General features: G+C 60.4%; 13 protein-coding genes across 13 annotated transcripts; 5 read left to right on the top strand and 8 right to left on the bottom strand.

Annotated features, from left to right (window-relative positions):
• Positions 1 to 476: 476 nt before the first annotated feature.
• Positions 477 to 1376, top strand: MXR1_2 (Peptide-methionine (S)-S-oxide reductase; the record flags this gene model as incomplete). The annotated part of the gene is made up of 6 exons (XM_028622661.1): positions 477 to 561; positions 611 to 742; positions 793 to 945; positions 1011 to 1092; positions 1185 to 1264; positions 1324 to 1376. The coding sequence occupies 6 exons, from the start codon at positions 477 to 479 to the stop codon at positions 1374 to 1376; spliced, it is 585 nt and encodes a 194-aa protein (XP_028477553.1).
• Positions 1377 to 2502: 1126 nt separating this feature from the next.
• On the top strand, positions 2503 to 4972 carry EHS24_007288 (uncharacterized protein; the record flags this gene model as incomplete). Its single annotated transcript, XM_028622660.1, has 3 exons — positions 2503 to 2901; positions 2955 to 3668; positions 3737 to 4972. 3 exons carry the CDS (start codon positions 2503 to 2505, stop codon positions 4970 to 4972), a joined length of 2349 nt encoding a protein of 782 aa, XP_028477552.1.
• A 586-nt stretch (positions 4973 to 5558) lies between these two features.
• EHS24_007287 (uncharacterized protein) lies at positions 5559 to 6056 on the bottom strand (the record flags this gene model as incomplete). Its single annotated transcript, XM_028622659.1, has 1 exon — positions 5559 to 6056. The coding sequence occupies one exon, from the start codon at positions 6054 to 6056 to the stop codon at positions 5559 to 5561; it is 498 nt and encodes a 165-aa protein (XP_028477551.1).
• Positions 6057 to 6176: 120 nt separating this feature from the next.
• Positions 6177 to 7472, bottom strand: EHS24_007286 (uncharacterized protein; the record flags this gene model as incomplete). The annotated part of the gene is made up of 4 exons (XM_028622658.1): positions 6177 to 6518; positions 6846 to 7103; positions 7161 to 7204; positions 7337 to 7472. The coding sequence occupies 4 exons, from the start codon at positions 7470 to 7472 to the stop codon at positions 6177 to 6179; spliced, it is 780 nt and encodes a 259-aa protein (XP_028477550.1).
• A 310-nt stretch (positions 7473 to 7782) lies between these two features.
• Positions 7783 to 9279, bottom strand: RAI1_2 (Protein rai1; the record flags this gene model as incomplete). The annotated part of the gene is made up of 7 exons (XM_028622657.1): positions 7783 to 8151; positions 8197 to 8333; positions 8376 to 8440; positions 8520 to 8527; positions 8569 to 8704; positions 8760 to 8870; positions 9050 to 9279. 7 exons carry the CDS (start codon positions 9277 to 9279, stop codon positions 7783 to 7785), a joined length of 1056 nt encoding a protein of 351 aa, XP_028477549.1.
• A 295-nt stretch (positions 9280 to 9574) lies between these two features.
• On the bottom strand, positions 9575 to 11812 carry EHS24_007284 (uncharacterized protein; the record flags this gene model as incomplete). Its single annotated transcript, XM_028622656.1, has 1 exon — positions 9575 to 11812. The coding sequence occupies one exon, from the start codon at positions 11810 to 11812 to the stop codon at positions 9575 to 9577; it is 2238 nt and encodes a 745-aa protein (XP_028477548.1).
• A 246-nt stretch (positions 11813 to 12058) lies between these two features.
• On the top strand, positions 12059 to 15608 carry EHS24_007283 (uncharacterized protein; the record flags this gene model as incomplete). The annotated part of the gene is made up of 5 exons (XM_028622655.1): positions 12059 to 12185; positions 12358 to 13919; positions 13957 to 14073; positions 14119 to 14925; positions 14961 to 15608. 5 exons carry the CDS (start codon positions 12059 to 12061, stop codon positions 15606 to 15608), a joined length of 3261 nt encoding a protein of 1086 aa, XP_028477547.1.
• Positions 15609 to 15780: 172 nt separating this feature from the next.
• URA9_2 (Dihydroorotate dehydrogenase (quinone), mitochondrial) lies at positions 15781 to 17568 on the bottom strand (the record flags this gene model as incomplete). Its single annotated transcript, XM_028622654.1, has 1 exon — positions 15781 to 17568. One exon carries the CDS (start codon positions 17566 to 17568, stop codon positions 15781 to 15783), a length of 1788 nt encoding a protein of 595 aa, XP_028477546.1.
• Positions 17569 to 17846: 278 nt separating this feature from the next.
• EHS24_007281 (uncharacterized protein) lies at positions 17847 to 18806 on the top strand (the record flags this gene model as incomplete). The annotated part of the gene is made up of 5 exons (XM_028622653.1): positions 17847 to 17882; positions 17952 to 18036; positions 18168 to 18226; positions 18282 to 18548; positions 18645 to 18806. 5 exons carry the CDS (start codon positions 17847 to 17849, stop codon positions 18804 to 18806), a joined length of 609 nt encoding a protein of 202 aa, XP_028477545.1.
• A 484-nt stretch (positions 18807 to 19290) lies between these two features.
• EHS24_007280 (uncharacterized protein) lies at positions 19291 to 20354 on the bottom strand (the record flags this gene model as incomplete). The annotated part of the gene is made up of 3 exons (XM_028622652.1): positions 19291 to 19461; positions 19517 to 20054; positions 20116 to 20354. The coding sequence occupies 3 exons, from the start codon at positions 20352 to 20354 to the stop codon at positions 19291 to 19293; spliced, it is 948 nt and encodes a 315-aa protein (XP_028477544.1).
• Positions 20355 to 21210: 856 nt separating this feature from the next.
• EHS24_007279 (uncharacterized protein) lies at positions 21211 to 23435 on the bottom strand (the record flags this gene model as incomplete). The annotated part of the gene is made up of 2 exons (XM_028622651.1): positions 21211 to 22453; positions 22504 to 23435. 2 exons carry the CDS (start codon positions 23433 to 23435, stop codon positions 21211 to 21213), a joined length of 2175 nt encoding a protein of 724 aa, XP_028477543.1.
• Positions 23436 to 24627: 1192 nt separating this feature from the next.
• EHS24_007278 (uncharacterized protein) lies at positions 24628 to 26025 on the top strand (the record flags this gene model as incomplete). Its single annotated transcript, XM_028622650.1, has 1 exon — positions 24628 to 26025. The coding sequence occupies one exon, from the start codon at positions 24628 to 24630 to the stop codon at positions 26023 to 26025; it is 1398 nt and encodes a 465-aa protein (XP_028477542.1).
• Positions 26026 to 26386: 361 nt separating this feature from the next.
• Positions 26387 to 27519, bottom strand: GRE2_6 (methylglyoxal reductase (NADPH-dependent) gre2; the record flags this gene model as incomplete). Its single annotated transcript, XM_028622649.1, has 3 exons — positions 26387 to 26976; positions 27032 to 27408; positions 27461 to 27519. 3 exons carry the CDS (start codon positions 27517 to 27519, stop codon positions 26387 to 26389), a joined length of 1026 nt encoding a protein of 341 aa, XP_028477541.1.
• Positions 27520 to 27910: the final 391 nt, after the last annotated feature.

Here is a 27910-nt window from a genome sequence, read left to right as displayed (position 1 = left end):
GGGACGGACGGCGTCGAGGAGAGCGGCGGGGACCAGGACGGGCCGAGGAAGGCGAGCGCTGGGATGAGCGCGGCCGTGTGGGGTCCACGACGGAGGAAGATGGGGGCGGCATGTGGGATGTGTGAGTGCGTTGCAGAAGTCGAGTGTCCTCCGTTGTTCAACCTTTCTTGTGGCGTCTCGCCGTACAATCCGACTCGTGACTACCGGGGGAACGAAACCTCGCAGGGGACCCGGGGGAACTGACTACCGGGGACAATCTTATCAAAGAACCGAGTCTCACACTTGGTGGTGGAGTGTAATTACACGTCACTAATGTGCCCGAGTCCCTCCACTCTTGCGCTGCGAGACACACATGGATACACGGAGCACACCTTCGATTACGGAGAGAGCGGTCCTGATGCAGACGTCGTTATGGAATACGAGATGCAATGTCATTCTTCATGTTACGTTCCTTTTTCTCTGCTTCACGAGTCGCCATGCCCAAGATCACCAAGGCTCCCCCCGCCCCTACTCTCCCCACTGCCATCAAGAGCCGCGAGAACGCCAAGCTCGAGGAAGGCCGTGAGCTGCTCCAACTCTGAAATGCTGATTCAGCTAACCCCTTTTGCAGTGGAAGTGGCGACCTTTGCGTCGGGATGCTTCTGGGGCACTGAGCACCTCTTCTCCAAGTACTACTCGCACCTGCCTCAGTTCAAGGCCGTCGTTGGCTACACTGGCGGCAAGGAGGACGTCACAGACCCGTGTATGTGTGGCATGAGCTGTCAACAGAACACAACAGCTGACATTCCAAAGCCTACAGGCAGGTCTGCACCGGCGCAACCGACCATGCCGAGGCCGTGCAGCTCACCTACCAGAAGGGCTCTGTGGGCTACGGCGAGCTCGTCGAGTCTTCTACCGCACCCACGATGCTCGACTCTGAACTCGCAGGGCCCGACAAGGGAACGCGTGAGTTTCGATGACGCCATGGCGAGGTGCGAGAGCGAGTGTCCGAATACTGATATGGCGAACAGAGTACCGTTCCGCCATCTTCTACCACAGCCCCGAGCAGGAGGCTGTTGCCCGCGCGGTCACCGCCGAGGTCCAGGACAAGTAGTGAGTTCTGGGGCAGACAGACAGACAGAGGGGTCTAGAGGCTGGCGCAGCGCGCACGGCCGTCTTGCACTGCCGTGGCTGACGCCTTTCAGCTACCAGGGCCGGCCGATCAAGACCGAGATCACCCCATCTGGCGTCTGGTGGAACGCTGAGGACTACCACCAGCACTACTGTGAGTACCAGTGCTCTGCTATGAAATGGGGCAGAGTTCGTTTACTGACGGACCCCAAGTGGACGTCAACCCGGACGGCTACGAGTGCCCCACGCACCGCTTCTATTGGTGATAAATTGTACGACTGTGCTCCTTTGTATTAAAAAAGACCCATATTATGTTCCTGTGCCGCGGCCCGCCCCGTGTGTGTTCGGCCAGAGCCGACCGACCATTAGCACTTGCCACATTAGCATTCCGTCCGTCTTGGCAGCGGCGCAGCGGCGGGACAAGCGCCGATCCGAGCGCGCGGGATGAAGACCACCAAAAGGTCTGGCCGCGCCGTGTTGCTTGTGTTGTGTTTGGCCTTTGGGCGGTGCCTCCGTGTGTGCCAGGTCCGTCGCACTCAGGTCAGCTGTCAGGTAAGCGCCCCCAACCCTTGGTGCGGCGTCGTCGTCGGGTGGAAGACATTGGAAACTCGTTGGCCGTCGTCTGTTTGTGGGTGGAAAACTGCATAGCGATGGTACAGGCCGCTGCCTATTGTGTGGCTGCAGCAAGTGTGCCACACACATGCTTGGACAAAGCTTAAACGAGCCAACGTACCGTATTGCGACATTGCGAGCAATGTCTCAACCAGCCAAAACAAGCAGACACAGTCGATCTTTCTGGGAGCACGTGGTTTGAGTGAGGGCCCCCGCCGCCACCGTTCGCGGGGAAGGGCGGCCGAGGACGCTGCTCGAGCAACATGTGGGCATTTTTCGCCTCCACCCCTCTTCGCTCTTGTCAACCACCCACTCACATCGCCTTGCCAACACAACCATTACCCCACCCCAGAAGCCTACTCTTACTTCTCCCATGAACAACGTCGCTCCACAGGCGACTCCCAGAACACCTCCCAAGACAACAACTCGTATCATGATACCCAACAACCCGCTTTGACCAGCTACCGTTAGAGGTACTGAGTCTGGTCACCTCCCTCTTTCCTCCACCCTTCTACCCCCCTGCTCCACTGGCTGAGCAGACGCCTGTGCCCGAGGCCACATCGTAGCATGCCTCGACCCGCACCCAAACCCCCCTCAGACGGTCAATGATGCCATCAGTAGCCTGACCAAGACCTGCTCCCACGCTCTCGAGTCGGCCCGTCCGTGGCTGTGGGAGAACGTCGATGTCCGTTCCGGACGTGGCTGGCTCGCCGTCGTCGACGCACTCACCGAAGAGGTAGTCGACAGCACCCCGACGAGATTGAGCCCGATCACGAGGTCATGTCGTCTGAAGTACTCAGTGGCGCTGGCATCGCGCCACTTACCCTCTCGCCCACCGACGCGACCTTGGCAGCTGCCGCGGATCCCCTCTCCTACGCATCTGCTTCTGCCTCGGCTGCACGCGAAGCTGCCGATGCCACCGGCGAACCTTGTGCCTTTGACGCGGGGTCGTCTTCGACCGAGAACCAGGCCCAGGTGGTGCCCTCTGTGCCCGTCGGCTCACTCATCGGCGGCCTTCTTGGCGGCGGCGGCGGCTCGGGCACGGGACGCTCTACCCTTGGGCGCAAGGTGACGATCAACACCACCGTCGCCCAGATTTCTGGTCCAGGTGCCGATATCATTGCCCCTCCGCAGCCTCGCCGCCTCAGCGCGCTGCTCACCCCCCCTGGTTCGCGCAACGTCTCCCGCACAACGCTCGTCTCCGCGGCCGCTCGCGCTCGCCCCGCCGCCAGCTCGCATTCGAGGCGGACGGTATTTCGGCCGTCCTGTCGCGCTCGCTGTCCCTCTCGAGCGGACAGCGCCCCTTTATGCGTCAGAGCTCGCTGTCGCACCACACACGCGTGTTTTCCGACTTTGACGAGGATGAGAGCGCCTCGGACGAGTCCTCGCTCATGACGGCCATGCGCACTCCTCCCAAGGACAGCCTCGAGCTTCCGCGCGAGGACGACATGGCGATGGAGGATGCCGAAGCTGTCCCCAATGTCAACCCGGACATGCTGCCTCCTCCCGGGCCGTACATTCGCCACATCAACTTTATCAACTTCCGCACCATCGGCTCCCGTCGCTCTCAAGAGGAGGCGGTGCGTGGACGTTTCGTCACTGCGGGACGCCTGGAGGGCGTTATCAAGAACACTCCAAACCTCCGCTCCATCTGTATGACAGAGTACGTCGACTCGGCGCTGTCATACCCGGTCGTCGAGGAAATCTTCTTCCGTGGATACCACAAACCCCGTGTGTTCCGCCAGCGTTCGACGTCCTTGTCGCCCGCTGCGATTCGTGCTCGCTCGGTGAGCGTGCACCCATCCGCGCTTGAACAGATCACGCTCGAGGATCAACTCGACCCCCCGCGTCCAGTCTACGTCCCTTACGAGGACGAGACTGACGAGCAAAAGTGGACCCGCAGGAACCTGTTCACCCCGCTCGAGGCTCTGGACCTCACGGGGTGTGTGAGCCGCGCATTCACCGAGGCAGCTGACGAGTTTGGTGAAAACTGGCTCAATGTCGGCATCCCGAGGAGAGCGACGATGAGGAGCGCGGTCGTGGACGTGGACGCCAGCCTCGCCGCGTCGAGTCGGCGACGGATACCGAGGACGACGACGAGGACCTTCCTCTTGCCGAACGCCGCACGCACCGTCCCCGCTTCCATGCCCTGCGGCGCCTGTCGCTGCGCGCATGCATGACGCTGCCTGCGACGTTTATCCAGGGCCTCATCCTCTGCATGCCCCACCTCACACACCTCGACCTCTCGGCGACCCGTCTGTCTGACAGCCTCCTCCGTACGCTCACGACCAACGCCCCTCGCGGTCTGCGTCTGCAGTCGCTCTCTTTGGCCCGCTGTGCACAGCTCAGTCCCCATGTCGTCGTCGACTTTCTCGTCGACTCGCCCGCGGCTCGTGACCTGGTCGAGCTCAACCTGTTTGTCAACCCGACGCAAGGGAACGCCATCGAGGGTGAAGACCTCATCCGCCTCCTGAGCAAGGCCCCGTGCATCCGCTCTGGCCGCCTGAGGTACCTTGACCTCAGCTCGGCGGGCTTCACTGTGGAGCACCTGTCGCCCGACGTCTTCCCTCCTCAGCCCAGTCTTGTGTCTCTTGGCCTCTCCCACATCCCCGAGCTGCCGCTCAGGGAGGTCGCCACCTTTATCCAGAACCAGGCGCCTGGTGTCGAGATTCTTACTCTCCAAGGCACATCCATCAGGGACCTCCGTCCCGACGCGTCCACTTTGCAGATTACGCTCGCGCTCCACGCCCTCCTCATCAACCCTCTCACTACCCAGCCCTTCTCGCTCGCCAACGCTCTGGACTTGGCCCGCGGTACGGCCCAAGTGGATCTCGCGGCGGGCCCCACTCGCCTGCGCGTCGTCGAGCTGTCGTCGTCCATCACCCGCTCCCTCACCTCGTCCCAGGGCTCTGGCCGCACGGAATGGCAGGTCGTCAAGTCCAAGGGCGGGCGCGGATGGTATGTCGACGTCTCGGCCGGCTGGATCTACAGCGACACCGTCGGCATTTGGGGCCGTGCGCCCGAAGACGCTGCCGCGAGCGGCGAGGGACTCGCGCGCAAGTCGTTTATCCGCCACTTGCCCGCCACACACCCCAAGCGCCAGTACTTTGCCCACCTCGCCGAGCAGGACGGCCGCGTGCGTTCCGACGTCGGCTGGCATTCCCGCAAGATGGAGATTGTCCGTGGATACGGCATGATGGGCAGGGAGGAGGGCATGGGCGGCGTCGCGGCGTTTGCGTCGCTCGAATAGAGCGCGCGTGCACGCGCGCGCATACATACACCTCCCACAACACTCCCCCGACTCTTGTCCACACCGCTCCACACCACCACCACACTGCCACACCACACCACAACGCCCTCCCTGTATACCCTCCCTGTATACCCCCCGACAGTCGCCAACCGTCTGCGCTCAGAACACAGTTTCCCAACACAATGTCATTGCACTCTCTCTGGTTCAAGAAATAATGTGTCTGTAGAGAGCGTGTACAAATTCGGAATCGATCAAAAATGTATATAAACCATACCCATTAGAGAACTGCGTGCCCAATCTTCGTTTGCTCGCAAGGTATGTACTGAGATCCGCGTTGTCACCGTTGTTGGAACGCGCGAGTGTCAGTGGCGCTGGTATGTGTGCCTCCTCGATAAGAACACTTATTGACATGTTTTTGATTGTAAGAGACAAGGTATGGATCTATTCAAGGTCCCATTAGACAAGATGGCGACAAGATTGGCGATGGCAAAAGAGACACACTTTACCCGCTTCTACAGACACATGGTCGCGTTGGTTTGCTTTTTGGCTTCAGCTCTCTCTCCCTCGTGTCCCTCCTGCCCGTTCTCTACTCGAGGCCAAGCTCCTTGCGCTTGTCCTTGATGGCCTCGGCGAGACGCGCAAAGCCCTCGGGGGCCTTGGTCTCGAGGTCGATGATGGAGAACGAGACGCGCACGTGCGGGCTCTTCCTGTTGGACGGGTAGAAGCTCTGGCCGGGGACGGCGAGCACGCCCTTGGCGAGCGCCTCGGTGCGGATGAGCGAGTACGAGTCGGTGATGCCCGCGGGGCTCATGTCGATCCAGAGGAACATCCCGGCGACGGGCGACACCCACGTCGCCAGGCCGTCGAGGTACTTGTGCGCGGCGGCCTCGAACACGTCCCTCCTCTCCTTGTAGAATGCCGACACGGCCTCCGAGTGCGCGAGGAAGCCGTCCTGGCCCCAGTGCTGGAGCAGGCTGCCGGCGATGCCCTGCGTCAGCGCCGAGGTGTGCAGGTTGGCGCCGGCGGTGTTGACGTCGATGGCGTGGAGGATCTCCTTGGGGCCCGTGGCGTAGCCGAGACGCATGCCGCCCGAGAGGAGCTTGGAGAACGAGTCGAAGCGAACGACGTGGCCGGCGTTGGGGAAGACCTGGGTCTCGAGCTCAAAGTACGAGGGGATGAGGGGCGTGGTGAGGTAGTCTGAACGTTAGCTATGATTTCCGTCATCAAGCTCACAGTAAGGGTCGTCCTCCATCATGAGGAGGTTGTGCTTCTGCATGACCTGGAGCACATCGAGCTTGCGCTGAGGGCTAGCCGAGCAGCCCGAAGGGTTGCAGCCGACGGGGGTCGAGTAGATGACACGGGGCTTCTTCTTGTCGGCGGGCCAGCTGTCGAGAATCTCAGCGAGGCGGGTGGCAGACAGACCCTGGTCGTCGACATCGACCTCAATCATGTCCGCATTCAGAAGGCGCAGAGCCGGGAGAACACCCGAGTACACGGGGGTCTCGACGAGGATCGGGTCTCCGGGGTTGAGGACGGCCGAGAAGCACTGTGGACGGGTTAGATGGTGCTTGCTTTGGCAGTTGGATGTGTGGTTGGGAGGGGCTCCATCCAGGGCTCTAATTTCAACGGATCCCTCGGATATGAATTCCGAGCGGGATGGCTCACGACACCCGCGGACAAGACGCGCCATCCCTTTTGCACGCCGTACCGAGCGCTTCACGACGCGGCCCCGCCAATCTGTCCATATGCACACGGGCACTGACGGTCTAGGCTCTAGCGCCTGTGTGGATCCCTTTGGCGCAGCGCACACTTTGCTCTGCGCCCACTTTTCTTGTCCCCTCCTTCCCCCCCCCCCAACATTTTCAGTGCTCACCTTGGTCATGAGGTCCTGCGAACCAGAACCCAGGGACACGGTCCAGTTTCCAGGCGTGCGCTTGTGGACACGCTCCTGCAGCGCGGTGAGCCAGTTGCGGAGGCTGGTCAGACCAGCCGAGGGGCCATACTGCAGCGCGTGGTCGAGGTCCGCGCCGTCCAGAGTGATAGACTCGGCAGGGCGGCCAGAGATGGACGGCTTGAGGTTGAGGGTAATGGAGCCAAAGGGGAAGGTGGCCGGGTTGGGCTTGCCGGCGAGCTGGACATGTTAGTCAGGTACAGACGTACAGATCAGGTGTCTGCGAAAGCTACTCACGAAGGAGACGACATCGGGGGTCTCGAGAGGGAGGAGACCACGAACTGTTGTTATCAGCAAGGTGTTTTGGGCGGGCAGGTGGGCAGTGGGCAGTAAAAGCACAGCCGTCGACGAGAATGGATGCTACAGCACCACGATCATTCCACATGAACACCACCGACTTCTACGTTACTCACTGCCGTCGATTTCGGTGGTACGCGCGCGGTCGCTCAGAAAGTTGGTCTGGTCGACGGGGGGGCCGGTGGTCTTGGGGCTCTGGGGGAAGGGGCTCGAAACGGCCGAGTCGGCGACCTGGACGGGGACGGGAGCCATTGTAGGGAGATACTTTAGGAGCGTATGTGGGGGAGGGGGTTTGGAGTGGAAGGGAGAGGGAGAGTGAAGGAGAGAATAAACGAAGGGAGAGAAATGGGCAAGCGGTCGACGACTATAAGCGAACGTCACCGTCTGCTCCGCTAAAACCGCGGTTGGCCGTGGCTGCCCGCAGTTGCCCGCTCTTATCACAACATTCGAGTCAGCACAATCTAGTCGGCAAGTTCCGAACGGCGTTCACCAGCGCACCAGGTGACCCTGCGCGCTACCGCAAAATGCATGGGCAAGCAACAAACTCTCTACAGCTATATAGCTATGCATCACGCTCCAGCACATGGCGCGTATAGTCCTCGGTCAGGATACCGCCCCACCGCTCGCTGTTCACGCTGGGCAGGCGGAACAACTCTACGCCACGACGCGGAGTGAACCTCAGCCTAAAAGTCGGTGCTGGCGGGAGATTGCCTTCACTCGCGTACACGGGAGGCGCGCCTGGTGGACGTGGGTCTGCAGGGAGCAAGTGACGGACCAAGAGGCCGAGGACGGCGTGCAAGAAGTGCAGGCATGGGGTCGGATACCATGCTGGCCGTGGGCCCGACGCGACCAGTGCGGGTATACGCTCAGTCTCGAACAGGTGGCGCTCGGCGATGATGCCTTCCTCGGTTCGGAATCCAAGCTCGACAGTCTGTAGAGAGAGCGTCAGGCAAATGATCCTCAGAAAAGGACATACCGGCACGCCCAAGAGGAAGCTCTGTGCCCAGTGCTTGAGCAACTTCTTATGGAAGACCATGTCGGCGCGGTCGCTGTCAATGACCTTATTGGTCTTGAGTTCGACACACGCGTCGAGACCTGGGTTTGGCGCTCCCACTTCGGCTGAGGGTTAGAGATGGCAGCTATTTATTAACCCACCTTGAACACAGTCCACCTCGCCACCGAGACAGAGAGGAATCTCGCCAATCGCCGAGCGGACGATGCTGCACCGTCAGCTTGAAAGTCCTCAGCCTAGCTGGCGAGTAGACATGCGAGGCTACCGCCCCCAGTAGCTGAACTCACTTGCACCACTGGTTGTCAGCTAAGTTGCAAAGTGGTTCCAATAACTCACCTGCACATTGGTGTTCACGTCTCCGCTCCATCCCTCTGGCGAGTCTTCGGGATCCCCTTCAGGCGTGGTAGTTGAGAAGCTTTCGTAAGAGTAACCCATATAGCTCTGGAGAGCCCATTTGGCCGAATCTTTTGCCCTATCGTGTTAGTATAGGACATAGGTGGCTTTGACGAGGAGATCGGTTTACCTACCGATAGCTGCGCTTCTCGGGAGGGTCGTCCAGTTCGAGGTAAATCGAGCCGCCAAGGGGCACGCAGTTCATCTCCCAACCATCGCGGTCCTCGAATGGGGCCGTCATGATCCTGTAGTCCCCATCAGCACCAAATCTCAGTCTCACATATCCAAATCGAGCTCTGGGAAGGAACCATCGAGCTCAGGCGGAGTTGAAACTGACCTCGTCATCATCCCGCGCCAGGTAACCACACCTCCGAGCCTCTCGGCCCCTCGCCCACCCTCATGCAACACTCTCAGAGCGTCGCACAGTCCATCCAGATGTTCCTCCACGCTTTCGTCACGCTCCACGCGCCGCTCGAACCCGTATCGCAGGTCGGCGCCGATCGGTGCCGGTCGGTAATAGACCATGCTGGCGTCGCCTTGCTCGATGGCGCGAGAGGGGAGGTGCGAATACGTGTCGATCAGGACTGGCCGCGCATACGCTGGCGGCCTTGGGAGGTTGGCGGGCGGCAGGGCCAGGGATTCTAGGGGATCCATTTTGTGAGTGGTGGAGTGGAGTGGACGGATGGTGACGGCGATGAGATTGAACGGTGAACGGAATGAAGCGGATCGCTGGAATCGACCGGGGTGGAGGTTGTTGACGGAATAGCGATGAACCCCCCACCATTTCACCACATACAATGTCGTGGATGATCTGAGTGAGACACATACCATCGAGCGTGTACTGTTTCGTACGCTTGAGCGCATGGGTGTTCGCTCGTATCTACCTGGCCAAATCGTACTCGATTGAGGTGGCCCCCTGAGACACTCTATAAATGCATGCACATCACTGCTACTCTCCTGCCAATGTCTTCCTAGCCTCCAGAAGCGCCTTGACAACACCAGCAACATCGACACGCGGGTCCGCTGGCCTGTCCTTGGTAGGAATGAACGCCTTGACCGCCGCCTCAATCTTGCCCTCCAGCGCCGCCTGGCCTTTCTTCAGCTGCTCCTCATCTTCCGCGTTGCAGAACCGTGCGAGGTTCTCAATAATGACCGCAGCGCGGTGCGCCAACCCAGCGTCGGGAGGCGAGCTTGAGACAGTCTCGAGGCGCTCACCGTCCTCGCCAATCTCGGGGACCGCGCCTCCGGGCTCGAACAGGTCCCCCAAACGTTCCCACGCGTTGCGCTTTGACGTGCTGCTAATGCCGGCACCGGAGAGGAGGAGCTTACACGCGACCACAGACTCGGTGAGGACTGCCAGTGCTCCCGAGGCGGCAAGGCGCGTAGCGAGGTCGTCCACATCGGTGAGGAGGAGGAGAACACCAAGACGGGAGGCGGCCCGCGGGTCCGGGTCGGGAGAGCCAGCCTGGTCGCCGGAGAAGTAGCTGAAGCCAGCCTCTGATGTAACAAGGTTGCACACAAGCTCAGTAGCAGCACGGCGAACGAGAGTGTTGTCGTCAAGAAGCAGTTCTTCAACCTTGGAGACAACTGGGACGGTCGTTGACCTGTCCGCGCCACGGAACTCGTTGCTCTCCGGTGGCGTCATGTTGGCCGCGACTATACGGCTGCCGAATTGAGGGTCAATGGAAGCCAGGTTTGTCAAGGCCATGAGGGATTCGAACTTTTGCAGGAGCGACGAGTTGGGGTGCACGAGCAGGAGGTAGAGCGGGTGGAGAGCATTGAGGGCGTTGGTCTGATATGGAGCCGGGAAGAGGAGCTGAGGCGGGGTCGTGATGACGAGCTTGGCCAGTCCCTGTGCAGGCGCAATCTTGTCCTCTGCGTCCTTCATGTCGCGAAGGATGATGGTGAGGATCTTGACGCCGCCATCGCGGATAAACGGTACACGCTGAGCCTTGTCCTCGACAATGTCGCGGCACAGCGCACCGAGTCCGGCACGAACGCGAGTAGACTCGGCGCGGACAAGACCACGTAGAGCTCCTAGCACGCCAGCAGCTACAACGAGGTCGGTGCGGGCCTTTGCGGCATTGTCGCTCTCGCGCGGGTCGTCACCGCCGTCCGCAGCACCCTTGCCGGAGATGGCCATACGTCGCAGACGCGCCATTTGCTGGTCCTGCTCGGACAGCACGGCTTTGCGCTGCGTAAGGTTTGAGAGAATTGTAACAACACCATAGCACAGTGCTGTGTCTACTGGTGCAGTAGCCAGTTGGTCGAGAGAGGACATGCTCGCACGAGGGGTGACTGGAAGCGAGCCGCCGGCAGCCTGGGGCACAGGCGACAGTGCGAGGAGGCCCTTCAGGAAGGCCGAGTCGGCAGCAAGAATGTCGCGAATAAACGGTCTGGTCGACAGCACACTCAGTCCCTCGAGTGATGGGAGAATACCGTCGCTGCGTGATGACGCAGACGAGGCCGCAATGTGTGCGGCCAACGTGCGCGCAAAGCGGGACTCGTTCTCCTCAGCCTCTTCGTCCTTGACCGCACGCTCCTCTGGCTTTTCGCCAACAACTGGGTCCTCGCGACCGAGCTTGGACAGAGTAACCGCGCAGAGCACCTTGGTGTCCCCTTGGACCTGCTTGGTCTCGGCTTCTGCGGCGGCAGAGAGCCACTCGAGCGCACGGTTGCGCACCAAATCACGTCCTGCCTTGGTACCGGCAAGCGACGAGAGGAGACCAGCAAACGCGGGTTGAAGAGACGATGGAAGCTCTGCAAGCTCCAGAAGAAGAGACAAGGGATCAACGGTCGACTCTTTGTCATCGTTGTCGTCGAGGCCCAGGTGCTGGGTGAGAATCGCCACCACTGCTTTGGGAGCGGTTTGTGCTACCACAGCAAGGAGTGATGTGGCTGGGACCAGGGACACGGGGTCTGCCGAATCGGTAGAAAGAGCATCAGCGACCAACGGGTCAAAGATGTGCTTGATACGCAGGGCAACCTCGTCCGGGGTGCCATCCTGCGACGCGACATCGACAATCTTGCTGACGCTCAGAAGAGCAAACGACTGGTCGTCATGGCTTGCAGAGGGCGAGATGGCGGCTGCGAGCTCACGAACGCGTTGAGGGGTGACGATTGTTGTAGCATCAGCGTCTGGGGAGCTGAGTTGCTTTAGGAGGGCCTTGAGGTCGACCTGGGACATGGTGTACTGTGTGGTGGTGGAACGTCATGGATGTGGATCCACAAAGTGGAGGTGTGCCTCTCGCTGGTGTTGGCAGAGGGCGGAAGCAAAAGTGACGGCGGCCGACGGAATCAATTGTGAGCTGCCGGTTCCTCTGTTGTTGACAGGAACTCAAATCAACACGCGCCTGATCTTCTTCACGAATGCAACATCTTGTTCCCGACACCTGCTCTCTCTACACCCCCCTAGCGTGCGACACCCATCACCATGTCCTTCTCCCAGATGATTGCATCGCCATCCATCTCTGGGTTCATTCCTGGCACCCCAGCAACATCCTCACCGCGCGCAACCCCACGAAAGAAGAGGAAGCAAGTCAAGCTTGTAAACCCTGCCAGTGCGTAAGACAAGGCGTGTGGTGGCTGCCGGTATGGACATGCCCCCGTCCGCCATGCCGCATGACCTAGCTTCTCGTGTGTCATCTTGACCATCGACCCATTGTCACAACCCTCCTCTCACGCCACTGCTTGAAATGAAACCCCGACACAACAGTTGCTGATGCTTTACAGGACACTTTGACCTTTCGGCACACGACGCATCAGCATCTACCTCCCAGCTCGACTCGTTTGACAGCTTTCTCCCAAACATCCCCTCTCCCGAGGGCGAGCGCCGCTCATCCAACTCGCTCAGTCTCGACTTGTCACCGCCGCCCCCCACCTCGCCGCCTATCACCGTGATGGGCAGCGGCCCCAACAATGTTGACGCAGACCGGAGCACCACAACGCCACCCGCTTCTCCCCCACCATTGCAAAGCACCCCCGCACCCGTTGTTGCACTTCTCGAAGAGTCCCTCGCTTCAGAGACACAAACACCACCACGTAGCGTGACCCCTCGATGGCCACTGTCGTTGGGCAGGGGCCCGACGGGCACCACCACTGCATCGTCTGCGACAGCCGCGGCCAATGCATCCAAGGAGCACATTAGCGACGACAGCATGGCCGACATGGAGGAGGTCGAACTAGACGACAGCCTCGCCACTGTTCAGAAGGAAACGCCGGGCAAGTATGGCATGCTCCTGTCATCATCACGACCCGGTGGACTCCTTGGGCGCCCACTGCTGCGCGCAGAGTTGAATGGTTCCGAGGGGCCCGTTGCGCCGTCGACTCCGATCCAGAGCAGACTCCTCCACTCGTTCAGCACACCTGCCGGTACCCACCTTGTTCCCCAAACACCACGCAGCATTCTCCGCCCAGGAAACACTCCTGCAACAGGCAACTCTGTGCGGTTCAACCAATCCGTCTTTTTCAAGGTCATCGAGAGGCTCCCAGACTTTGTGGACGAGCCATCGCACCATTCATTTGAACAATTGGGCGACGAAGGAATCACAGATCTCGGCGATGAGCCATTGATTAAGGAAGAGGTGCCCATGATCGAGCCAGCAAGCAGTGACGAGGACGAAGACTCGCTCGAGTTTGAGCCCACCCACAAGCCACACAACTCTTCATTTGAAGAGGCCGACATCAACAGTTTCGACGATGAGGTGACGCAGAATACGCTCACTAACTCGCAAACATTCCACGACCTCGGCTTCAACCAGTTCGAGCCCGGGACGGAGATCATCGTCACTCCAGAGGACCACACGGGCGAGGGCGATTGGACGTGGAGTCCCGAGACTGACCTCGTCGATGTGCAGCCTATCCGACACTTTTCGCCGCTAGCAGTGCCAAATGAGGAGTGGAACGAGGCGTCACCCAACAACAGCTCCGAATGGGTCGTGCCGGCAGACTTGAGTTTTGGCAACGACTCCCTGCCAAAGCTGGCCGGTGCGAGCTTTTCGATTTCAGCAATGGTCGATCCCGACGCGACTGCTGCGACGCGTATCGCCCCCCGTCGTCCCGGATCCGCACCGATGTGGGCTGACCGGTCACTGGAATCGATCACGTCAGGCGCAACCACCACTGGCACCCAGGACGAGGAGAAGACACCGGTCGCGGCGCTCCGCACTCGCTTGGCAGCTAGCAAATATGTCGCTACGGGCTCACTGTCGCTGCCCTCTACCAGTCCCAAGACGTCTCCCCGCATGAGTAGTTCACGCATCCTTGCGTCGGTGGTAGACATGGATGAGCTACCGGTGAGTTGACACCTGAAAACGCCATCTGACCCTCCAGGTTCCGTCTAGCCTGCCGTCCAGCCCACTTACCCGCCGCATTTCACCTCCCCACCTCGCTGCGGTTACAGAGGAGGAAGAAGAGACAACCTCCGTTAGGGCCAAGAGTCCAGTTCCAGTAAGTTGCAATGGCCGTCTACGGTCCTCCACCTAACATTCACAGGCATTGGACGAACCTGTGTTTGGAACAGGCGGGTCGCGGCCCGGCTCATTGAGTCTGTTCCGCCGACCAAGCATGGACGAACATAGCGACGCCGAATCCGAGCCTGCTAGCGATGTTTCTGACAAGGAAAACAATCCCCCTGCTCTGATACGGTCAAGGTCCCCAACCCCCGATCCGACTTCAAACACCACTGCCGCCGTGCTCGCCCCCCATGCCCAAGCAGTGTTTGATGCCCAGGCACTGTACGCCAAGTCGCTCCAGGACGAGGTCACATCATACCGAGAGCTGCTGCAAAAGCTGAAAGGAGACGTGGTGCAACGCGACACGATCATCGCCAAGCTCATGCCAGTACAGGATGAGATGCGGGAACTGCGTGCTGCCCTGTTGGAAAGCCGCAACACCAACAAGGAGCTCAAGATTGAACAGTCGGAACTCAGGGAACAGCTCAGCGACATGGAGGGCGTCAATGCCGAGCTGCGCGACGGCATACAGGTCGCTGCGGATGAAAAGCACGAGCTCAACCAAAAGCTCGAGGAGACCCAGTACGACCTGCAGGTCGCCCGCGACGACATGAACGCTTCGGGTATCCAGTCCTCGGTGTCGGCACGGGAGGGTCCCATGGAGCTGCGCGCCAAGCTTGAAGAGGCCGAGTACCAGTTGCAAGCGGCTATCGACGAAAAGGACATCGCCGTCCACGAGCTGTCACATGTCCGCAAGCAGATCGATGAGCTGCAGGGAAAGTTGCAGGCCGAGAGCAACATGGTGCTTGATCTCGAGGACCACAATGAGATGCTGAGCAGCAAGGTTGTGAGTTGCACCTATCCTTCGCCAGCTGACATCAGACCACTCTGAACGCTTCGATCGAGGAGAAGAACACCGAGCTTGAGATGATGAGGGCAGAGCTGGAAACCACGAGCGTGGAGCTCGAGGCGAAGTGCGCCGAACTGGATACCGCAAACGTTGAACTGGAGGCGAGGAGTGCACAGCTTGAAGCCAAGAGCGAAGAGCTCCAAAGCAAGAACTTTGACCTCGAGGCCAAGGAAGCGGACCTGGACGCAAGGCACACCGAGCTCGAGCAACTGCATACCGACCTAGAGACCGCTCAGAAGGCATTGGAAGAGGAGGCCCGCCGTGAGGCGACACCAAAGGTCCTCGGCGAGGCCGACTCCAACCGATCACCATTCTACGGCAACGGCAATGGCGCTGAGAAGAACCACCACGCACACTCGGACCAGCTCAAGATCAAGGACATGAAGATCAAGGCGCTGGAGCGCCAGGTCAAGCGCTTGAACGAGGACCGCGAGCTGCTCTCCGTTGCTGCCAACTCTGCTCAGATTCAAACCGAGCTCGTCAAACGGCGCCTCAGTCATTACGAGGGTGGCACCACACCACGCGCCAATGGACCTCGCTTCAGCAGCGTCACACCATCGCAGCCCACCCCAGCACCCTCTGGGCGCCGCTATCCCCTCGGTGTCACCCCTCGGCGATAAGGCGTGTACCTGCTCCAGACTGTATATCTCCCGGCACCAAGTCCCGACCCCTCCATTGTCCACTACTTGTATACTAGGTGTAACGATAAATGCTCTCTACACGGGTAAATCACGATGAAAGTAATGCGACAATACCTCCCTTTTGCATACCAATGAGTTATGGATAATGTGTCTACACCAAACGACGGTCACCCGAGCGCGCACGCTGCGTCCACTCGTCCTGCTGGGACGGTGTAGGTGGGACGGCGGTAACAACCTCCACGACGGGAGGGAGGACCTCGTCGATGATGACAAAGTCGGCGTCGAGGGGTGCGGCCTCAATGGCGCCGGCAACAGTCACCGACGCGGCAATGGCGCTCTCGAGCGCGCCGACAATGGCGTCGGGGGCAAGGGGCTCGGGGGCCGCAACCTCTGGCAGCTTGTCGGCAATAGAGTGGAGAGCCTCGTGAGCCTCAGCCGCGAGGGTGTGGATGTCCTCCCTCTCCTTAATCTCGGCGAGCAAGGCGCCGAGACCAGCCGCCTCGGCGGCGACGGCAGCGCCCTCGGCTGCGACGCGGTCGACGTCCCAGCCCATGCTGGCGTTGGCGTAGTCGCGTCCAATCTCCTTCTTCCACTCTGATCCAGCGGGCAGGGCAGCGACAACCTCGTCCTTGATCAGACGGGGAGTGCCGACGCCGCGGTATCCGAAGCTAGTGTAGACCTGCACGGTGGAGGCACCGGCACGCGCCATGTCGAGGGCCTCGGCACCGTTCCAGATGCCGCCTGCGCCGATGATGGGGACCGAGGGCGGGAGGAGGGGACGGAGGGTCTTGAGTGCTGCCAGGGCGAGCGGGTAGAGCGGGCGACCGGACAGACCGCCGACCTGGCCCTTGTGCTCCGACTCGAGGCCGAGGTCACGGCGCACAGTGGTGTTGGAGAGGATGACGCCGTCGACGCCCGTAGCGCGCACGGCAGAGGCGACGTCGGCGAGCTCGTCCTCGCTCAAGTCACAAGTGACCTTGACGGCGATCTTGGGGAGGCCGTCAACGGCGATCGAGTCGCGCTCCGAAACGACGTCCTTGAGCAGGCGCTCGAGGGTCTCCTTGGACTGCAGGGCGCGGAGACCGGGGGTGTTGGGCGACGAGACGTTGATAATCACCACGTCGGCGTAGGGACCCAGAAGGCGGACACCCTTGACGTAGTCGTCGTTCGAGTCGGCGGCGGACGTCTTGTTCTTGCCGAGGTTGACGCCGAGGAGGTGGCCCTCACGCAAGGAGCGGTTAAGGCCCTTGGGCGGCACAGCGGTGGAAGTGCCCTCGGGGAAGAGGTTGGGGTGCTCGACGGCAAAGTTGGCGACACGGGTCCGCAGACGAGCAAGAGCCTGGCCGTGGCCCTTCGAGTTGAAGCCGTAGCGGTTGATAGCTGCGCTGTCCTCTTCGAGACGGAAGAAACGCGGGGTCGGGTTCCCGGGCTGCGGCAAGGGTGTGACCGAGCCGATCTCGACGTAGCCGAAACCGAGGTCGAAGAGACCGTCAATGGCCTGCGCGTCCTTGTCAAACCCGGCAGCGACACCGAGGGGGTTGACGAGGGGTACACCAAAGAGCTCGGCGCTAAGCTCGGGGCCATCGACACCCATGTCGCGAGGTCTCGCCCATGCCGGCGCACCGAGCAGCATGACGGCCAGGCGGTGGCTGTCCTCGGCGTCGGTGAGCGCGCGAATCACGGGCATGACCACATGCTCATGAGCCACACTCCTGCTGTCATAGTAGTACGCGACCAAGAGCGCTCCGGTACCGATAGCAAAAGTCGTGCCGATCCAGCGGAACGGGTGGGTTGTGCCGGTGTTGCGGGCGAGTGGTTCATTGGTCGACGAGTGGCGAGCGCTCGCGGCGGCGTTGCGGGCAACAGCGGACACGCGCTTGGGACCGGTACGCAGCGGCGCAGCGAGGGGCCGCGAGAGTGCTGGGAGACCGCGGAACATCGCGACGATGGAGGTGTGGATGGATTCAAAACTCGAAGATCGGCAACACCCGGATAGCGGGGCATCATTGTGCGGATGTGTGGGACGGGAGAAAGCATTAGTAAATGCCACGTGGTTATTAGAAAATACGAGGGTAATGTTTATTAGGGTTTGAATTGAAATTGAGGGTCCACCCAGGGCACGCGCCCATCATCGACGTGACGAGCTCGCTTTCAGACCGCGATCCATCGTGTCATCGTCCACCTTCTTTTGTCAACACCCACTCTCTCTTCATCGCAATGGCCCAGCCCCAGTTCTTCCAGACCATCTCCAAGGTATGTTACAGTTGTGGATAACACTTCCGCAAACTTTACCCGCTCGCTGGACCATTCCTCACCTCTCAGTCGTTCGTCGACGTGCCCATTACTGAGGCCGGTGTCGACACCGCTGCCTTCCTCGAGGCTTCGGAGAACCTTGTCAAGATCTTCAGTGAGTGTTGGGAAGCCGTGTGTATGGGGATATGAGCGTGGGACTTGTTACGTAGCCCTGTATACCTAGCGACTCTGCACGCTGGGTCACCACCGCAGCGTGCACTCGGTCTCGCACAAGCTGACAACCAGCCCTCTTTGGCAACCCGGCGTTCAGCGTGGTCCAGAATGACCTCAACGGCAACATCACTGTGAGTCACATGAAGTCCCTCGCAGGTGCCGATTCAGAGCTCACGCGTTCCACAGAAGGTGCGCAACTACCTCCTCGCCAACCCCGTCGAGGCCGACACCCTCGAGAAGCTGCTCGCGCACGACAAGGCCACCCACCCCAAGCAGAAGGAGCGTGTGGCCACCGACGCGCTCATGTGGCTCCTCCGCGGTCTCAAGTTCACCGCCATGGGCCTGCGCTTCAACCAGACCAACCAGACCGAGGAGCTCAGCGTCTCGTTCACCAAGGGCTACGAGGGCTCGCTCAAGAAGTTCCACGGCATGCTCGTCCGTCCCGTCTTCGGCGTGAGTACCAACCAACAGCAGCTACTTCCATATCCTGGAGAAGCTGCGATACCAAAACACCTCCATTGTCACTTTTTCTGATACACTCTCCATTAGCTCGCCATGAAGGCCTGCCCTTACCGCGCCACCTTCTACCCCAAGCTCGGCGAGCCCCAGGAGGAGGTCCTCCCCCAGCTCGAGGCCTGGCTCTCGGCCCTCGAGGCCATTGTCGCCCGCGAGGCCAAGGTCTTTGCGGACAACAGCTACGGCGAGATCTAAGCGTCAACACACCAGATCGTGGACGTACTGTGGCTCTGCAGAGCCCGTTATATTTGGATGGAAACGGACGCTCCTACTAACCTAACCCAACCCCAGACCCCTCTTGTAGATCCCTATCCTCGGCCATTCACAGGCCATCACCACGCATGCATGCATGTCTTTTTCTTCTGGACAGTTCGAGATCCGTCAAATGGTGAAAGCTGCGTGAGACAACGGGACGGTAGTACTGTGTGTTGGCCCGTCAAACAAGATGAAATCTGCACAGTGCGTCAGAGGCGCCGGCCGCCACGCCAGGCGGGTAGTCACCGCCAAACCTTGGCCATGGCGGGGCCTGCGTCGTTCCCTGCAGTGCAGCTATAACAAGGCCTCTCTACCTGCCTGCATGGCTGTTGGCATTACACGGGTTGCATGACACAGGCATCTACACTAGTTAAACCCCACACCACACCGGGGTTTACATTCTACGTCGCCCACAACTCGTCGTTTAGATCATGAGGTGGTCAGACGCGGCGGCAGGGTAGCGACCGCCCTTGAGGTCAAACTGGGCGAGCATGTCGTCGATGGCCTTGGTGTCCTCGGGCGAGAGCTCGATGCTGGCCGACTCGACGTTCTGCTGCGCGCGCTCGGGGTTAGACGAGCCGGGGATGGGGATGACCTGCATTTCCGAGTTAGTATCACACTTTTCGACTCTTAACTCGCAGGCAACTCACGTTGGGACCGCGCGACGCGACCCAGGCAATCGCCAGCTGGGCCGTGGTGAGGTTGCGCTGGGCGGCAATGGCGTCGAGCTGGTCCACGAGCTTGAGGTTGTGGTAGAACGCGTCGCCCTGGAAGCGGGGCACGTAGCGCTGGAAGCTGCCCTCGGGAATGTCCTCGGGGGTCTTGTACGTGCGTGTGATAAAGCCACGGCCGAGCGGCGAGTACGCGAACACGGGCGTGCCCGTCTTGGTGGACCAGGCGATCACGTCCTGGATCTCCTGCTCGTACGACCAGAGTGACACCTCAATCTCGACGACGGCGAGCGAGTAGGCGGTAGCCAGCTTCTCGAGGGTCTCGACGCGCACCTCGGACACGCCGAGGGCGCCAAAGAGACCTTCCTTTCGCAGCTCGTCAAAGGGCGCCATGTACTTGACGGGGTCGGCCTTGCCCTGCGCGAGGTCCAGGCGGGCGGGGAGGTAGACGCTGATGGGGACGTCGGCACCGAGGAGCTCCTGGGTCTCCTTGAGGAGGGCGCGGTTGGCCTCGAGGCTGGGTGTGTGAGTAAACCCCAAACGAGTCGCTGTCACTGCGTGGCCTAGAAACTGCTCACTCGTTGATAGGATGCAGGCTCTCGTCGACACCACCCTTGATCACAAGGGAGACCTTGTCCTTGTACTCTGGGTACTTTTTGAAGAAACGGCCAATGAGGGCAATGTTGTCCATTTGGTGGCCCGGGTTACCGTAAAAGGTCGCGCTGGACCAGGCAGTCGCGCCTGCGTCCGTGGCAGCCTTCATGGCTGCAAAGGCCTTCTCGTCCGAGACCGGGCTGGGGGTCCAGGTGAGCTGCATGAGGCCGAGGCTGTGAAAGCGTTAGGCCTGATAAACTGGACATGGTAGCGAGTCAAGGTCGAGGGAAGGTGGAGCATTGGGAGGGAAGATCAAACATTGGGGAGGAAGGCGAATATGGGAGGGAAGGTGGAGACGAAACACACTCACCCAATCTGGCCAACAGGGCGGCCAGCGAGCTGAACAGTGGAGATGGACATGGTGGTGATGGTGGAGATGGGGAGGATGGACAAGATGGTTATCGATGCGCAGGTTGGGCTTTATACGTCACTTCCCTTGCAGCCACCCTCCACTCGTTTGTTCCACCGCCCTCGGCGACGAGGGGTCGCCGAACAGCCTCCACTCGGGCGCTTTCTAATGAGGGGAGCCCTCCACATTCGGAATTCTAATGGCAAAGACTAATCCTCCACTTCTCCACCTCGGTACGCCGAGGGTGAGCCATCTGGGCACGGGATAATCTCTGGCTATTTCTGGCCATCTGTCATGCAGTCGGCTCTGGTCGGTGTTCTCGCCGACCAAGGGAGAGTTAGCGGCCCCTCATGACCACTAACCGTTACGACCAACGACGCACAATGACCACGTTCTTGCTAGCGACGTGCGCATATATGCATGGGGAGAGTGTGCAGCCGGTGAATGCTTGTCTATGGCGCTATGGAGTGAACAGGGGACGATGGTACAAATGTGAAGTTCTCTCGGCGGGGTGGTGGTGGACCATGGTCATGACGGTCGTACAAAAACAAGACGTGTGACGTGGGGGAGGCGGCAGGCGCATGGACGCGTTAACGCGCGTGGGATGAATGTTGAGTGTGAGAGGGTCGGATCTCTGGAGAGAATCCGTGATGAAATCGGAGAGGGTGGTTTACGCCTCGACGGCGACGGTAGGAGCCACATTGACTGGGGTCTCACTGCGAGGAGTGATCCAGCCCTCCTTGCGGCAACGAGGGCAGCGGACCCACTCGCGACCGTCCACATCGGCACCAGCCTTGTGGCCGGCACTGCGCTCCGCCGTCTCCAGACAGGTACGGTGCCAGCGGTGGTCGCAAGCAAGAATAACGTAGTTGGCGCCGGCGTGGGCCTCCTCGCCCTCGGCGACTGCGGGGAAGGCAGCCTGGGTGGGCGCGTAGATTGAGAGCATGTCCTTGTCAGGGACGGTGAGGTCCGAGTCAACGCTGTCGTCGAGGTCCATGTCCTCTGCGCCGCTCTCCGGAATGGGATGGGCTACGAGACACTCGACAGCGTCGCAACGCCAGCCAAGTGTCTTCTCGCGCTGCTCGGTCCATGACTGCAGTGTCTGCGGCACAAAGGTGCGCTCGGGGACAGCGGGGGTCTCGGGAGCCGGTGGAGCCGGAGGAGGGGCCATTGGCACGCCGTGCGGCTGGGGGCGAAGGAAGAAGAACTCCAGGGGAAAGTTCATCATGCGGCGGCCTGCATCCTCGGCGTTCGGTGGGTTCGCGGTTGCATTGGGAGCAGGAGTCGCCGACGCAGTGCCTGGAGTGGTTGCGTTCTCGCGAGGAGGAGGAGCGGGGCCATGGCCGCCATTCATGGGACTGGGAACACGAATGAAATGGATGTGGGGGCGACGTTCCGGAGTAGGACGGGCCTCACTGCTGGCACCGGCAGTCGCAGGCGAGGGGTTGGCCTGGGTCTGGTTCTCGACAGTCGCCGAACGGCTGGGACCGGCAGCTGGTGAAGGCGAACCAGGGGTATCAGCTGTACGAGGTGGCTCCGGAGGTCCCATGGGGGCTGGCGACGCGGTGAGGTGGTTGTCAAACAGCTGGTTCTGGCGCATCGCCTGTCCAAACGCTGCCTGGGTCACCTGGGAGACGAGGCTCTCCAGAATCGACTGTGGCGTCGGCGCGTTGAGCGGTGTAGGGACGGGGACGGGTGTGTCTGCCGGTGGAGCTTGAGCTTGGGCATCGGGGTTGAGAGGTGTCTGAACACCAGAGCGGGCACGACTGCGGTCGCCTCTGGCATATGGGTGTGCCGCCGAGGCTGGTGTGGTGCGTCCGGACCCAGTGGGTGCAGGGCGCAAGGGGTTAGCGCGGGTTTCGCGAGGACCATGCAGAGTGCGCAGAGGGTCGAGATCCAGACGGCAAGTAGGGCTGTGTAGAGTGTTAGTAAAGTGAACACGGTAGCGTCGACAGACACTCACCAGGTATGGTGCGTCGTGAACCATGGTTGGAGGCAGCCCTCGTGGAAAAGGTGGTTGCAGGGAAGGGCTTTGACAGCCTGCTCGGGCTCGTCACGTTCGGCTTCCTCCTCGAGGCCTTCGAGGCAGATACCACAACGCCACCCACGGTCATCATACTCCTTGCCACCTGCGGCGTCCTCTGCGGCGACGACCATGTTCACACGCTTGAGCAGGGCGCGACCGACAGTAGGGAGCGAGGCGAGCAGTTCGGCGGCCTTGGCTGGGTCTGGAGCGGGAGGAGGCGGCTGAAAGGTGAAGGGCAGGCCAAAAGGGAAGAAGAAAGGAGGAGGCTGGCCACCATCGTCGCCGCCGGGACGGGGAATCACGCGACCGTCTGGGCCCAGCACGAGAAAGATGGTGCCAGTGTTACGGTCGGCGTCCGTACCCCCAGCTTGGTGAGCCTCGCCGTCGCCTGTAGAACCATCGCCGCCGGTAGGTAGTGCGGCGCCAGGGGGGCCGTGGACGCCGTGGCCGGCGTCGGCGTCGGCTTGTGGAAGGGCGTCACCGTCGACACCCGGGGCATCAGTCGGCGCCTCGCCATTCATTCCCTCCGAACCATCGTTGGGGAAGACCTCGATAGTCCATGTGAGAACAAGGCGGTTGCCGTCGTCTGGTTGCTCCTCGCCTCCCTCTGGGCGATTCATGGGGACTGGCGAGACGAAAGTGAATGAGCTGAGTGGACGGCGAGCGTTTGAGCCGCCGCCGTTAGGTCCAGGTGGCGCTGGGTCTCCGGACTCTTCGCCATCATCGGGCGGGGGCATCTCGGGTGGCGCGTCGGCAGTCACCGACGGCCCACCCTGTCCGGGAACCTGCCCAGACGACGTGGGCTCGGGAGGTGGTGTTGACTCGTGGGGCGGGTCTGGTGGTAGGCCGCTACGGCCTGGTGAGGACATGGTGGCAAAACGGGGGGAGGAAGCTGTTAAAAGTGGAGTTGTCTTCCTTGGCGCGCGCGCGCGTGCTTCTTCGGTTTGTTAAAGGCCCGAGTGCGTGAAAAGGGAGAGGTGGTTGAAAGGGTTGCAGTAAATGCTGCTGTGCGTTGAAAGGAGGGGTGTGTGTGCGGGTGCGTGTGTGGGTATGTGGGTATGTGAGAATGAGATAGAGAGTGATTGAGAAAGAGAGAGTGACGGTCGGGGGTGATGAGGAGGGGGTTTGTGTGTGTGATGAGGTGGACACTTGGGTGTGGTAATCGCGTGAGTCTTGTCGCCGCTCGGCGTGCGTTGCGGATGGCGACTGCTGGCGTATGGGTGGGGTGCGTTTGGTCGCACGTAATACATGCCCCCCATTTAAGAGGCGGGTTGCTAGCCAGCATCTTCCATCGCAGGTGTTGCTGAGTCATGCTCTCTTTTGCACACACGCTCATGTCCACAAGTCAGCCTGTGTCTGCCTCCATGCATAGGAAGGGGCACTCATTCCATGCACAACCTGTCGACAATGTCTCCTACAGCTGTGGGTTCTTTACCTGTGTGTCATGTCCGAGCCGCGAAATGTATATTGGTATCCCAACAACCGATCGGAGCATTTGGTGCGAGTGTCGTCTTGAGAATGCCATTACCGTTCAAACCTAATTAATTATCTTCATCGGCCTAATCGCCACCGACAGCCCATCACAACGGCAACAACTCTTTACGGGCCAGAAACCATACAATGACGACCCATGGTGTGCAGAGACCCCTTCCCCTCGAAAGCACACACACACACATTGTTGCGTCTCAGTGGTGGGAAGCTGAGCGAGCTGAGGAGATTGCATGCATGGACTAAGCTCCCAGGATCCCAGGCTCACACTCCGATCTCGCTCCCGTAGACCACACAGACCCATGTGGCAACCACGTGGCTTGCACGTGCATTCAACTCGACTTCGAAAAGTGAGGTGAACGTTCACGCATCACCGACAAAGACCACATCCATCATCCACTCCTCCGTCACCGTCCAGCTCCACCTCAAGCCTGACCAGCTCATCAGTCACTCTAGTCTTACAGAACAGTACCTCAGAGGCATCTCTCTTGACTCGGCAGGCGACTCGACGCGACAACGCGCCGCACCTCTTTCCTCATACCAGCGGCGTTCTCCCCTCACATCATTGTCAACATGTCCTCCGCTACCTCGACTCCCCAAAAGGCGACCGATTCTGCGTCGCCCCCCAGCGTGGGAGCCACTCCCACTGGACCTACGGGCAAGCCCATGACAGCAAAGGAACTCAAGAAGATGAAGCGTGCCGCTCAAGTCGCTGCGCGTGGCCCACCGGCCGTTGACCACGCAGCGCCTGGCTTGGCCAGCCCAAATGCCTCGGCCGCCGCGTCGCCAGCTGCTTCTGCTGGTCCATCAGGCGGTACCTCGCGTCACCGCCGCGGTATTGCCGCCGCCGCTGCCGCTGCCTCTGCCCCTCCCCCACCTCCCAACCCCGCGCACCAGTTCTTCTCCCACCTCCCCGTCCCGCGTGACCCCCACACCCCGGACGCTCTCGCCAGTGACAAGATCCACCCCGTTGTCGTCCGTCTCGGTGTGTTGATTGCGCAAGGAACCTTGCGTGGTGCGTCGGCGCGTACCCTCGGTGTGCTCGAGGCGTTCCGTGAGGTCGTGCACGACTACGAATGCCCTCCAAAGGCCGTCTTCTGGAAGGACTTTAGCTCGCACATTTCGCCCATGATCGCCTACCTCGAGACTTGCCGTCCAAAGGGTGTGGGAGTCGGAAACGCTATCCGTTGGTTCAAGGGCGTGATCACCCGTCTTGGCGAGGACGACGGCGACCACATTCCTGTCGCCACTGCCGAGGCAAGCCAGAAGGCGTACCTCACCGAGGCCATCAACAGTTACATCCAGGACAACATTATCGTCGCGGGCCAGGTCATTGCCGACTTTGCCAAGGAGAAGATCAAGGCTGGAGACACTGTCGTCGTGTATGCGCGGTCGAGCGTGGTCGAGCGCTCCCTCCTCGAGGCATACCGTGACATGCAGGCTCGCTCGCCTCCCGCCAGCTTTAGCGTCGTCGTTGTCGACTCAAGGCCGCTGCACGAGGGTCGCACCACTCTTGCCACACTGAGCGCCGCTGGCATTCCGTGCATGTACACTCTCCTTCCCCTCGCCTCCACCGCCCTGTCTCGCGCCTCCCTCGTCCTCCTCGGCGGCTCGTCGCTGAACTCGGACGGCGCCCTCCACTCGCGTGCCGGTACCGCCGTCGTCGCCATGCTCGCCAAGGAGCACCGTGTCCCCGTCGTTGCGTGCATCGAGGCGTTCAAGCTCTCGGAGCGTGTGGGTCTCGACGACCTCGCATCCAACGAGGTCGGTACCCCGGACTCGCTCCTCAACATTCCCACCGCTCGCGCCCTCGAGCTTCCCAAGCCGCTCCCCAAGAACCTCATCCCCCTCCACCTGCTGTACGACCTCACCCCTCCCGACCACATCACCGCTGTCTGTACTGAGGTCGGATTCATCCCTCCTTCCTCGGTCCCCACCCTTCTCAGCAAGGGTGCGGGTCTGAGTGCGTAAGCGCTGGACGCCGTGTCCACAGTGTTTTCGTAGGGGTTTGACCGAGTTTTGTGGGATTCATCTATTGTGGTATGCATAGTCAGTGGCACATGTCCGACTCTGACCAGTTACTCTGACAGTCAAGGTTCTGACCACAGCTCACCTACAAGAAACATACTCTGCCTTGCATACCGAGACTGGTGGTGTCGGCCACCTCTCTCCACACGGTCGATTTTGGGTCGACTAGTATCACGGGTGGCATTACTGCATATGAGAACGGGGTACTATCTGTGGATATATTTCCGAGAGAAGGGACCCGTGGAGAGAGGTTCCCTCCAGTCAAGTCTCTGCCACGGCCAACAGATATGCCCGGGTACAGGGCTCAGATGCGGTCAATGACAGAAGCGATAGTGTCGTGGATAGTCTCAGCCTTGGAGCGATACTTGATACCTAGAACCTTTTGGGCCTTGCTGCCGTCAAAGTTGGGGACAGTAGCCTCGATATCGGACTGGAACTTGGCGTCGTGGTTGCCCTTTGTAGCCCCGTTGGCGACCGCCTTGGGGAACCCCTCGGCGGCAAGGGCGTAGTCATTGTTGACTAGCTTGTCGCCGGCGACAATGAAGCGCTCGCCGCCCGCTGCAGGGGTCTCGAGAGCAGCGACGCAGGCGTCGGCGACATCACGGACGTCGACGAGGTTGAAAAAGGTCTCGGAAAGGGACGACTCGGGCACACCCTTCTTCAGGTAGGGGACGACCAATGACGCGGTGCCGCCCACTCGGCCGTCGGCAGTGTACTGGGTGTAAGGACCAAGGGTGAGGCCGGGCAAGATGGTGGCACCGTCAAAGGTGTGGGGGTTCTCGAAGAACTGCCAGAACGCACGCTCGGCATGGGCCTTGGAGGCACTGTACTGCACAAACGAGTCGGTCTTGGCGCCCTTGGCCTCGCAAATGTTGACAGCATCGTCGTTCCAGTCTGCGGGATTGTCAGAGATTGAAGTTTCCCTTTTTCTCTCGTGGCATGTACTCACCAGCCTCGGTAATGGTTACTGGCGAAAGACCCAGGCTTGTTGCTGCAATCGAGCTAACCTGGACGATACGCTTGACTGTGGGACCAAACTTGGCAATACTGTCGAGAATGGCAGTGACACCAGCAACCGCAGGACCAATGATTCCTGAAGGCTCGCCGACGTAGCTGAAAGTCACAGGGGACGCAAGGTGGACAACACCATCGACTCCCTTGACTGCCTCATGGTACGCGCCATCAGCCGACATGTCGGGAACCAGAGCGAAAGAGAGATGGTCGCCCGCCGCAGGGAACATCTTGCGGATGTGTTCCGTCTTTTCGGCAGTACGCGCAACGGCACGGACATTAAGGTCGTGCTCGAGAAGGACGCGAACAACGTGGCTAACTGGGTTAGTCCTTCTCTTGTGATTCAAATGAGGGAAAAAACACTTACGTTCCAATAAAGCCGCTAGCTCCAGTAACGAGGATGGTACCCTTGTTGACAGCAGGCATTGTTGTGTTTGTGGTTTACGACGAGTTGTTAGAGAGAGGGAGAGAGGGCTAGTTGGCTAGATGCAAAGGTGGTGTAAGTTGATGGTAAGTCTTGTCAACGTCAATGGTCGCGTCTTTATACCATCTGCCCAAAAGTTGTCCAGTTGTCAGCTTAGCGATCAAGCAAGAAGGAGGGGGCAGTGAACTTGACAGTTAGCTCAGCGTCAAAGGTGGACGCATCGTCAGTACCAGCGTGGTGAGACCATGACACACCACGCCACGTAGTAAACATGTGTTGGGTATGGGCAGTGTCTCGGGGCGTCGGTGGTGTTTACCGGCCGAACATCAGATCTCACTTGGTGGACGTGGTCAAACCGCCGGCCGGCGGCGACCGCTGAATAAAGTGCTTATA

This window comes from Apiotrichum porosum (genome assembly GCF_003942205.1).
Source record: "Apiotrichum porosum strain DSM 27194 chromosome Unknown scaffold_4, whole genome shotgun sequence".
NCBI lineage: Eukaryota > Fungi > Basidiomycota > Tremellomycetes > Trichosporonales > Trichosporonaceae > Apiotrichum > Apiotrichum porosum.
Note: the sequence above shows the minus strand (reverse complement) of the source record. Positions and strands in the feature narration are given on the sequence as shown.